Genomic DNA, 12,702 nt, shown 5'->3' with positions numbered 1-12,702 from the left:
ATATAGATATAAATATATGCACTGAACATTCGCAAAATTCACCGATCACGATCATTCCGTCAAAACTAAATACATTCGTCGAACATTCCTCTTTTCCAACTTACTTTTCTGAAAACCCTAATTTCGTCTACGTAGTCATTACTCGATTTCTCCACCGAAGCTATTGAATCCGCTCTTTTTACTTCTCTTTATCTTCCCGAAACCCTAATTTTCGTCAAATTATACCGTAATGGGCGAGGTACTGTTTTTAATAAATTATCACTGCCTATTTGTGTATTAATTCAATGTGTATATATCTGTGTATGTATATGTATTGAATTTTGTTCGTTTGATGTTGTTTCAGGCTAATAATATTGTTGCTGAGCCTACCAATTCAACGAAGAAAGGTAACGTCCTTTTTTCTATTAATGTTTCTATCGTTTATACATGTATACAATATATATGTTGTGTGTATGTATTTGTTTCTATCTTCCTGTAACAACTCTGGTTTATAATTGCATATATTTATATAGAATTGAATGATATAATTGATTGAATAGTAGTTGTCCAGAAATTAGGAAGATAAATGTATCTGTAACAATTTTGCTTATTATATAATATATATTTTTTTTATGTATTTTTCTTTTAATAATCATATTTTTAAAGTCCATGGAATAATTACCAAACTGTTTCTTATATAGAGATTTAACCACAAATAGCAATGGTTGATTGGTTGCCATGAACTAGGTACATTTTGTTCTCACATAGATATTTAACCACTCATAGCTTTATTTTGTTCGGTTGCAAATGTATGTGTGGTTAATGATTAAGTATAAATGATATACATGGACCATTACGAGATGGGTGGGAACATTAGGGAACAATGCAATAAGTAAAATGAGTGAAAGGGTCGGGTTCAGTTGGCCTACATTAATTTTAAAACTATAGCTAACAATAATACACTTCTTCATTAGAACCAGAACCTCAATCACAACAACAAGTAACCAGCAAAAAGGCCGCCAAAAAGGAAGCTGCCAAAGCAGAGAAGCTCCGCTGCCGTCAAGAAGCTGCTGCCGCCGCTGTTGCGGATGTTTCAATTGAAGGACCTGATCCACTTGCTGAGAATTACGGCGATGTTCCGATCAATGATGTTCGATCAGAATCAAGTTCAGGGCGTGTATGGACCAATGTTAGTTCGTTAACAGAAGAATTGAAAGATAACTTTGTGTTAGTACGTGGACGAGCATATGCAATTCGTGCACGTGGGAATAAAATGGTGTTCTTGACTGTGCGAGAAGGGTGTTGTACGGTTCAATGTGTGTTGATAGTTGCCCCTGATCTTGTTAGTGCTGAAATGGTGAAGTTTGCTACTCGAATTCCTAAGGATTCACTTATTGAGATCGAAGGGATTGTAACAGTTCCCCCTAATGTGATTAAAGACGCTTCACAGCAGGTGAATTTCACTAATATGCTTATGTTAATTATTTAATTTAGTGTTTGTATGCTTATCCGTTATAGCTTATTGCGTTTTTGGGAGCAAATTGATGCTGCAATTTAGATTTAGATTGATTTTAAAGATTACATTTTTTGTTAATCTAGAAGAATGATGCTAATGTTGTAACACACATTGTGTTAATTAAGGTTGTACTTTTAATCAACTCTTAAATATAACTAAAAGTACTTGTGTATTTAAATGTGAATATGTGTGTTTATTCAAGAAATAATGTTGATATGGAATGTTTTTGTGCAATGTATGTAGGTTGAAATACAAATTCGGAAGATCTATTGCGTTGAGCGGGCTGCCACTGATGCCAGTTCCGATCGTTCTCAAAAGAAACCAGGTCGGTTTTCGGGCGACATTTTGTGTTCAATAAATCAAATTGGATAAAGTGATGCATATTAAAACATGATTTTGGGTTTTTCAATTGTTTTAGGAGTTAATAATCAGCAGAGGATTATTATTGAAAACAAACATGGAGAAAAACTTGTGGGTGTGTTACATGAAACCGGATCTACAAATATTGTAATTTTATGTCATGGATTTCTATCATCAAAGGTGTGTTTGTGCTAATTATTTTAATTTAGATATAAACAATTTTAAAGTTGATTTCTTTTACGTGTTTAGGTCAATTAATTTGGTTGAAACTCTATTAGTAAAGAATCCTTTTTTATATTCACAAAAACTTGTTTTAACTGTTTTTTCACTCTTTTGTCTATGTGTCAATGTGTGTTGATGTTTCTTGATTTGTATGTATGTTGTACAGGATACCCAAACGATTATGACACTTGCTTCCGCACTAGAGAATGAAGGGATCAGTGCTTTTCGTTTCGATTTTGCTGGGACCGGGTGAGTCATAATATGTATGTATATATGTATGTATGTATGTATGTATGTATGTATGTATGTATGTATGTATGTATGTATGTATGTATGTATGTATGTATGTATGTATGTATATATATATATATTTATATATATGTGTGTGTGTGTGTATGTGTATATATATACATACGTATGTGTATGTGTATATATATACATACGTATGTGTATGTGTGTATATATACGTGTGTGTGTGTGCGCGCGCGCGTCTGTGTGCGTGCGCACGTAGGAGTAATGGGCTACCTTTTTACTTCTAATAAAAAAAAAATGTTTTGAATGTAAACAAAACTAAACGAATACATCAACTATGAAAGAAGTATATGCAAATTCAAGAATTCGATCTCATTTAGTTTTTTTTTTTTTTTTTTTTTTTTTTTTTTTTTTTTTTTAACTTTAGGGAAAGTGAGGGCTCTATTCACTTTGGTTATCGTAGAGAGGCTGACGACTTACATTCGGTAGTCCAACATTTTCATGGAAATAATCGTCTAATTAGTGCAATCCTTGGACATAGTAAAGGTAAAATGTTGACTAGTTTGACTTCAGTTTTTTCACTAATCAGTTAATATACAGCCAGCGCCTTCTTACCTGCATATGTTTGTTATATTTTACTTATGTTTGTTACTACTATATTTTACTTGAAGGAGGAAATGTGGTACTGTTGTACGCGTCTAAGTATCAAGATGTACGCCAAGTCATCAATGTGTCTGGACGTTACGAGACAAAGGGTGGTGTGGAAGAGCGTTTGGGAAAAGAGTATCTGAAAAGAGTCGAAAAAGATGGTTTTATCGATGTTAAATCCGAATCAGGTAGTTAAAATATTCGCAACGACCATTGATTTTAGGGGTGGTGTTTGATAGTTCCTTTTAAAATAATTACAATGTGATATAATATTATTAAAAAAAAATGGGTAAAATCTTGTGCAGGAGAGGTCGTATATCGTGTGACAGAAGAAAGTTTGATGGATCGTTTGAATACAAATATGCATGAAGCATGTTTGCAAATTGACAAAGATTGCAAGTAAGATAGATCAACAAACAGTCCCAACAAACGTTTATTTGAACCTTTTTCACGTTTGATTAGAAATAATTTGTGGTTTTTTGTATGCAGGGTGTTAACAGTTCATGGATCCAGTGATGGTGTAGTTCGAGAAGAAGAGGCATTGAGGTTTGCAAAAATCATACCGAACCACAAGCTTCATATCATCAAAGATGCAGACCACGGATACAAAAACAAGAAGCATCGAGATGAATTAACTTCCATTGTTTTGTCTTTCATTAAAGAACAATCTCACAATTACAGTGTATAAAGGTAATTGATGCACCTTTAATTAAGGAAATTCACTCATTATAAGTTTTTGTTTTGAATGTAGTAATACTTTAATGGTAAAAAAATATTTGACCCTTGGATTTGTAACATCCGGATCTTTATGACTTTCTTTATTATAAGGGTTTTGCTAAGGTATGACACGATCATTTTGTTTTTGTAGGTCTGGGGCCCCACCAGAAGGTGGGTTAAGAGCCGGATTGGAGGCGTGTTGTGATGCTTCACTCTTCTCTAGTGACTCACGAAGGATAGAACCGTAGAATTTTCTACGTAATATTTTGCAATATTGGTATTTGCTTTTTTGGGTAAATTTAGCACCAAAACTTCATTTCTTTTAACACTTGCATTTTATTGGATATATTGGCGATGTGGTAAACGCGACGAGAGAAAGGTAAATAATGGGGATGAGGTGGTAACTTGTGACAGTTTTTTATTTTTTTTTTTTTTTTTTTTTTTTTTTTTTTTTTTTTTTAATATGTGCTTGAATATGATTGTCCCAGAAATTGATTATGCTCGTGTTCGTCTTTTGACCCCTTTAATCACGCTGGCGAAATTCTTCTCCATCACACTGTGTTAATGGTGTGATGAGTGGTGTGATGTTCATATGTTGATTGATTACGTTGCATCTGATGGTTGTTTGGATCAAGGGTTACGGATTAAGGGATGCTTATTAGTTTGTCACATGACCTAGGGGTGTTCATCGGTTCGGTTTTCCGGTTTATTCAGTTCAGTTTTTTCGGTTTTGAAACTTATAAAGTTAAAACCGAAACCAAATTTAAATATCAAATCCGAAACCAAAACCGAACCTTAAAACCGAATTTGTTTTCGGTTTGATTTCGGTTAAAATCGAAAATCACTAAAAATAATAATCCTAACCAATATAATTACTTACATATAAATTATGAATAACGGTTGTGGAATTAATTTAAGTATACAGGGTATATAACATGTTTATTGGTTAATAAAAATAAAATAATACATCAAATATAATATAAATATAAATATAAATATTATAAATATAAGTATGTTTTAATATGTTATTAATTTGAATTCGGTTTTTAATTCGGTTTTCGCTTAACCAAATTTAAAATTTTCAAAACTAAAAACCTAATTACAAATTTGGTTTCGGTTTTGATCGATTCGAAAATCGTTTAAAAAATTCGTTTTGGATTCGATTCGATATTCGGTTTATATAGTTTGAAATCAAATGGTGCACACCCCTAACACGACCTATTATGCCCATTGATACTAGTCGGCAAATTAACTTTTCGATTGATTTATTGATGCTTATTAGTTGGTCACATAATATTTCTACCGCTATAAACACAACACATGTATATATACAATGGCTTTTGTGAGTATTCTTTTTTGAGATATCATAAATTAGTTGTTAACTTTCATAAATAGATAAGAATAAAGAGGTGAATTTATATGTAAGACAAAAGGATAAACAAAAAAATAATGAGCGCATAAAAAGTACAATGTACTAGTATTACTTTGTTTATTTAAATCTGTTTGTTTTTTGTCGGGCAATTAATATGGGATAGAGGGAGTATCCTTTATGGCCGTTGAATTAGTTTTGGCGCTTTTCGCCGATTAAAATGGTTGTATACTTTCTAGGATCAAACATGATTTAGTCGCGATACATTATGGGTCATGACTAAATGCAGTGTAATTACCAACTATACTTAGACTATTGTTATCTAGGCGTCAAATCGAATCCTTCACCCACGCTTGCACTATCAGACGCCTCCTGTTGCCAGTAACCAGGCATCACCCCTGACGCGTCAGGGGCGTCAATTTAGAAATCTAAAGGGGAAAAAAGTTCGTCACGGCCACGTGTCGAATTGTGGTTGGTGGTTGTTGACCGATTCCAACGGTATTATTATGGTTTTATATTTATTTTTTATATTAAATTCAAATTTGTACAATATTAACTCTATATATACACATACTCCATCTTTGTCGTTCACATTCACCTTTATCTCTAAAAAATTCCTATAGCTTCATCTTTATCATCAAAACAATTCAACAAATAACCATGTCTAACTGGAATCAAAGGCCACCAAATTCAAATGATTTTAACGACTATATGGCATACACAAGTTATTTAGGTGGGAGTTCATCAAACCCAAATAATCTATGTTGGAAGCTTCGACGAGCCCAACACACCCACTATAGAGGATCTAGACTATACTAGACTCACTACACCAACACTTTGACGTTGATTAGCCTTTAATTTTATGAATTCTTAGTGCACAATAGTACTTAGGCGACAGTGTCGACCATATATCATTCAGGCGGTATAAACGACCATATATCACTTAGGCGGCAGAGCCGACCATATAATATAAATAACACAAGTGCACTAAGAACTTAAACACAAACTAAGGCTTAATCGGGAAACTTAACAAAGAACACTTTTATTAATACAAAATGTAATTACAATATTACTCACTCACCACACTTTCTTTCTACTCGCTACTTATAAGCGTTCTTTCTCTAACTCACTCTTTTCTTACTTCCTCGCAACTCTCACACTTCACTTACTCACACCTTACTCAAATGAACTACTCATCACCCATATTTATACTACCCCATGGAACATTCTAGAAACTAGATATTTTCATGGATAAATATCTAGATATTTTCTACACATACAAATATCTAGATTTTTTCTATCAAATACAAATTTCTAGATTTTTCATACCATATTCTAAATTCTAGATATTTTCTTATACATATTAATATCTAGATATTTTACATATATATATCTACTAATACCAAATTTGCATTGTATTTTAACACTCCCCCTCAATGCAAATTTTCTTCCAACGATGACTTGCAGACCATTCCAAGTGCTTCTCTGAATTTTGTAAACTTTGGTTTACTTAGGCTCTTGGTGAATATATCTGCAACTTGTTCATCTGTCTTTGTTGGCACCATCTTGATCTCCCCTTCAAGGACCTTCTCGCGAACGTAGTGATAGTGTACTTCTATATGTTTTGTTCTTGCGTGAAAGACTGGATTCTCTGCTAGACGTATAGCTGATAGGTTATCGCAGAAAAGCTCTACTTGATAGTCTGTTGATTGATGAAGATCTTCCATTAGTTGTTTCAACCATGTAATTTCTTGTGTTGCTGATAATGCCGATCGATATTCTGCTTCAGTGCTTGACAAGGATACTGTTGGCTGTCTCTTGCTGCACCATGATATTACTCCTGATTCAAGACTAAACATGTATCCAGTTGTTGCCGTCGTGTATCATAGTCTCCAGCGTAATCGGCGTCACAATATCCAGTCACATGACATTCTTTTTGAAATGTCCCATTCATATTGATTATAAACGTTCCATATTAATTGATTTCGTCGGTAGGTTTTGACCTCTATATGAGACGTTTTTCAAAGACTGCATTCATTTTTAAAACAACCATAACCTTTATTTTATCGATAAAGGTTTAAAAAGCATTATGTAGATTATCAAGTAATGATAATCTAAAATATACCGTTTACACACGACCATTACATAATGGCTTACAATAAGAATATATTACATCAAAAATAAGTTTCTTGAATGCAGTTTTAACATAATATCATACAAGCATGGACTTCAAATCTTGTCCTTATTTTAGTATGCAACAGCGGAAGCTCTTAATAATCACCTGAGAATAAACATGCTTAAAACGTCAACAAAAATGTTTGTGAGTTATAGGTTTAACCTATATATTATCAAATCATAATAATAGACCACAAGATTTCATATTTCAATATACATCCCATACATAGAGATAAAATTCATTCATATGGTGAACACCTGGTAACCGACATTAACAAGATGCATATAAGAATATCCCCTATCATTCCGGGAAATCCTTCGGAGATGATAAAAACAACATCGAAGTACTAAAGCATCCGGTACTTTGGATGGGGTTCGTTAGGCCCAATAGATCTATCTTTAGGATTCGCGTCAATTAGTAGATCGGTTTACTAATTCTTAGGTTACCAAGCAAAAGGGGCATATTCGGCTTCGATCATTCACCCATATAATGTAGTTTCAATTACTTGTGTCTATTTCGCAAAACATTTATAAAACTGCATGTATTTTCATCCCAAAATATTAGATTTTAAAAGTGGGACTATAACTCACTTTCACAGATTTTTACTTCGTCGGGAAGTAAGACTTGGCCACTGGTCGATTCACGAACCTCAAGTTTAGTAGGTAAACCTACTGGAAGTGACAAGAAATGATCTAGCTTCAAAGGATCTTGGATGGCTTGAAAGTTCTTGAAGTAGAATCATGACACGAAAACAAGTTCAAGTAAGATTATCACTCGAATTAAGATAGTTATAGTTATAGGAATTGAATCAAAGTTTGTATATGAGTATTACCTTGATTTAGAATGATATCTTACTGTAAACAACAAGGATTTCTTGAGGTTGGATGATCACTTTACAAGATTGGAAGTGAGCTAGTAAACTTGGAAGTATTCTTGATTTTATGAAACTAGAACTTGTAGAATTTATGAAGAACACTTAGAACTTGAAGATGGAACTTGAGAGAGATCAATTAGATGAATAAAATTGAAGAATGAAATTGTTTGTAGGTATTTTTGGTCGTTGGTATATGGATTAGATATAAAGGATATGTAATTTTGTTTTCATGTAAATAAGTCATGAATGATTACTAATATTTTTGTAATTTTATGAGATATTTCATGCTAGTTGCCAAATGATGGTTCCCACATGTGTTAGGTAACTCACATGGGCTGCTAAGAGCTGATCATTGGAGTGTATATACCAATAGTACATACATCTAAAAGCTGTGTATTGTACAAGTATGAATACGGGTGCATACGAGTAGAATTGTTGATGAAACTGAACGAGGTTGTAATTGTAAGCATTTTTGTTAAGTAGAAGTATTTTGATAAGTGTCTTGAAGTCTTTCAAAAGTGTATGAATACATATTAAAACACTACATGTATATACATTTTAACTGAGTCGTTAAGTCATCGTTAGTCGTTACATGTAAATGTTGATTTGAAACCTTTAAGTTAACGATCATGTTAAATGTTGTTAACCCAATGTTTATTATATCTAATGAGATGTTAAATTATTACATTATCATGATATTATGATATATTAATATATCTTAGTATGATATATATACAGTTAAATGTTGTTACAACGATAATCGTTACATATATGTCTCGTTTCGAAATCATTAAGTTAGTAGTCTTGTTTTTACATATGTGGTTCATTGTTAATACACTTAATGACATGTTTACTTATCATTTATCATGATTAAACATAGTGTATTAATATCTTAATATGATTCATATGTATTTAGTAAGACGTTGTTATAACGATAATCGTTATTATATCGTTTCGAGTTTCTTAATTCAATAAACTCAATTTTATGTATATAACTCATTGTTAAAATACCTAATGAGATACTTACTTATCATAATATCATGTTAACTATATATATAATCATATATATGTTATCATATAGTTTTTACAAGTTTTAACGTTCGTGAATCACCGGTCAACTTGGGTGGTCAATTGGCTATATGAAACCTATTCAATTAATCAAATCTTAACAAGTTTGATTGCTTAACATGTTGGAAACACTTAATCATGTAAATATCAATTTTATTTAATATATATAAACATGGAAAAGTTCGGGTCACTACACTATTGTTTTCTTGTATAAAATACCAAAGTTGATAGTGCCTTTAACATACCTTAAGATGCGTCGTACAACATCAAGGTGAGGATTCTTCGGATTGCTCATGTATCGACTAACCACTCCAACTGCATAAGATATATCTGGCTGGCTTAGTGTGAGATAAATAAGACTTCCGACCATCTTTCGATACATGGTAACATCTTGAAGACTTTTTCCTTTATCTGCTCGTAGTTTTGTATTCGGATCCATTGGGGTTGAGATAGGTTTGCAATTAAGCATTCCGTACTTTTGTAAAAGATCTCGCACATATTTTTGTTGTCCCAAAAATAATCCTTCTCTTTTCTGCTCTATTTCGAGTCCAAGAAAATGTTTGAGTTCTCCAAGCTCCTTCATATGAAATCTGATAGACAGATTCTCTCTTGTTCTTTGGATCTCCTCATAGTGATCTCCCGTGATGATTAAGTCATCCACATATACTAGCACTATGGCTAGTTTTCCTTGATCTTGTTTCACAAATAAACTAGAATCTGAAGGAGCAACTGTGAAATCACTTTGTACCAAGAACTCACCAATTTTCCCGTACCAAGCTCTTAGAGCCTGCTTCAAGCCGTACAGTGCTTTCTTTAATTTGCAGACATGGTCAGGATGGAACTTGTTCTCAACGCCTCTTGGTTGCTCCATATAAATGTCTTTGTCAAGTTCTCCATGTAAGAAAGCGTTCTTGAAATCCATCTGCCACAACTTCTAAGATTTGTTAGCGGCTAAAGCTAGTAGAGCTCGAATTGTTGTGATCTTCGCCACTGGACTAAACGTTTCTTCATAATCCAGCCCATATTGTTGAGAAAAACCTCTAGCAACAAGTCAAGCTTTATACCTTTCAATGGAGCCATCTGATCGAGTCTTCACCTTGTAAACCCATTTACAAGATATTGGTTTTACATCTTTTGGCTTTGAAACTAAACTCCATGTCTAGTTTTCTTTTAGTGCATTAATTTCTTCTTCCATCGCTTTCTGCCACTCTCGACTTTGTGCTGCTTCTTCATAAGTGGAAGGCTCAATAGGTATTGATTCATCCACATGAGCAGCATTGGTGAAATGCCCCGTCCTAATCCATCTGGACGAAGTCTTCAACAGTTGGTCCCATTGCGAGGTTCTGACCTCTATATGCCATAAACGACTCCATGTAATATGAGCAAATGCACAGCGAAAGATTTCTTTCATACCTGAGAATAAACATGCTTTCAAGTGTCAACCAAAAGGTTGGTGAGTTCATAGGTTTATCATAAAACAATAAAATTCATCATTTTGATAGACCACAAGATTTAAATCCTGCATGGTACAAATGGGCCCGAATCCTATACCCACCTGTAATGTACATGCGATATCTTTTAAATACAGTACACCTTTCTCGTGTACGAAAACATTTTTCATAAATCTTAGTAACCGTACACATATCTCTTGCACAAAAACTAATATACATAACCTGTGTATAAAAATCATTCTCTCGATATATAACATTCACATCAACTGGTGGCAATTATCATGTCCACATAATCCAATGGTGGCAATTATCATGTCCACATAATTCAATGGTGGCAATTATCATGTCCACATAATTCAATGGTGGCAATTATCATGTCCACATAATTCAATAATAATCCGCAGAACTTCTGTCTGCATAATAATTCATTCGAGGAATGTTTTGCTTGTGTCTATCTCATCAAATATTTATAAAAGCATTTCATGTATTCGCAGTTCAAAATATATTTCAAAGGCATTTAATAAAGCAGTTGTAAAAACAGCACATGTATTCTCAGTCCCAAAAATGTAAAGAGTAAAAGGGAGTAAATGAACTCACGCATATAAATATTGTAAAACAGTTATTAAAACATTGCATGTATTTTCAGCCCAAAAATGTAATAAGTAAAAGGGAGCAAATGAACTCACCTATTGTATTTTGTAGTAAAAATACATATGACGACATTGAACAAGTATAGGGTTGGCCTCAGATTTACGAACCTATATCATTTGTATATTCATTAATGCATATTCTTGTAATCGAACAATTATAACTTTATATATTATGTAATTAATTTGTATATATCTTTGAAAATGATTATATATATATATATATATATATATATATATATAATAAAATACTTAATTTATTATATATGAATATTTATATAAAGATTGATAATCTAATTTATACTTATATGTAATATACTTATAAGTATATTTTTATATACATAATAATATATAATATTAAATATAGTAAATAAAAGTTGTATTTGATTATGATGATAATATTAATATTAATGATAATAGTGTTAATAATTCTATGAATGATATTATTAATGATAGTTTTCTTTTTATAATGAATCTCATAATAATGATAATAACAGTAGTTTATAATAAAATAAATAATTTAATGGTAACGGTAATGAAAATAATAATTTTGATAATAATACCAAATACCTACTAATATTAATAATTATAACAGTCTTATTTCTAGTGATAGTCTTAATAGTAATACCTTTGTTAATAATAATAATAATAATAATAATAATAATAATAATAATAATAATAATAATAATAATAATAATAATAATAATAATAATAATAATAATAATAATAATAATAATTCTAAAATGATACTAATACTAATCCTAAATGATAATAATAATAATAATAACAATAACAATAGTAATCATATTAATAATAAAAATGATAATAGTAATAATAAAAAAATATAAAAAGTTTATACCCTTTAAAGGTTGCTGTAAAAAGAAGTGTTGCAGACGGGACTCGAACCCGCGACCTCTCGCTCATCCTGACAACACCCACACCACCGGATCCATTTGGTTTTTCTGTTTTGATATCGAATTATAACTCTATAACCCATAACACCGCGATATCCCTATTCCCTAGTCCAATTTACATCAGCCCAATATCCCATCAAAGTCCACGGCCCAAATCAAAAGCAATTTATAATCCGGTTTCTGTTTCTTTGCTAGTGAACGGTTTAAAAAAAATTATATATAGTGCACGTATACCTGCCTCTCCTTGGATACTCTAACTTTCCTTTACAGCTCATCACAATAGATCTTAAATAACTACAAGTGAAATCATGGATTTATAATTGTCGGTTAAAAAAAATATATAGCAGCCACTATTATTTCTTCTCAAACTCATACGCGTACATCTTTTTAAATCGCTGTTGTTGTAAAATACTACGGTTTATCTTCTTTGATTCAAACAGTAGCAGACGAAACCCCATAGTAGAAGCAGGAACAATTAAAAGATTGAATAACAGGTTGTTGGGTCTCGG

The 12,702-nt window shown here is 32.1% G+C and overlaps 2 protein-coding genes across 2 annotated transcripts in view; both read left to right on the top strand.

Annotated features, from left to right (window-relative positions):
* The first annotated feature begins 229 nt into the window (after positions 1-229).
* Positions 230-12,702, top strand: part of LOC139874901 (aspartate--tRNA ligase 1, cytoplasmic-like) — a 131,430-nt gene continuing 118,957 nt past the window's right edge. The window contains exons 1-3 of the mRNA XM_071862291.1: positions 230-238; positions 344-386; positions 954-1,432. Coding sequence (XP_071718392.1) covers positions 230-238; positions 344-386; positions 954-1,432 — 531 coding nt within the window. The remainder of the gene's footprint in view (positions 239-343; positions 387-953; positions 1,433-12,702) is intronic.
* On the top strand, positions 1,681-4,259 carry LOC139877180 (uncharacterized). The gene is made up of 11 exons (XM_071864592.1): positions 1,681-1,686; positions 1,739-1,820; positions 1,914-2,035; positions 2,244-2,326; positions 2,757-2,875; positions 3,001-3,165; positions 3,283-3,376; positions 3,467-3,659; positions 3,846-3,865; positions 3,998-4,053; positions 4,183-4,259. Exons 1-11 carry the CDS (start codon positions 1,681-1,683, stop codon positions 4,257-4,259), a joined length of 1,017 nt encoding a protein of 338 aa, XP_071720693.1.

Source organism: Rutidosis leptorrhynchoides, chromosome 11 (genome assembly GCF_046630445.1).
Source record: "Rutidosis leptorrhynchoides isolate AG116_Rl617_1_P2 chromosome 11, CSIRO_AGI_Rlap_v1, whole genome shotgun sequence".
NCBI classification, from domain to species: Eukaryota; Viridiplantae; Streptophyta; class Magnoliopsida; order Asterales; family Asteraceae; genus Rutidosis; species Rutidosis leptorrhynchoides.
The sequence above is the reverse complement of the archived record's forward strand: the minus strand, read 5'-3'. Positions and strand labels throughout refer to the sequence as shown.

What these genes read in the sequence shown, in the direction of transcription:
- LOC139877180 (XM_071864592.1), top strand. An exon ending in CAAATTGACAAAGATTGCAA is followed by an intron (nt 3,377 to 3,466) that starts GTAAGATAGATC and finishes TTTTGTATGCAG; the next exon opens with GGTGTTAACAGTTCATGGAT. An exon ending in GTCTGGGGCCCCACCAGAAG is followed by an intron (nt 3,866 to 3,997) that starts GTGGGTTAAGAG and finishes GGGTAAATTTAG; the next exon opens with CACCAAAACTTCATTTCTTT.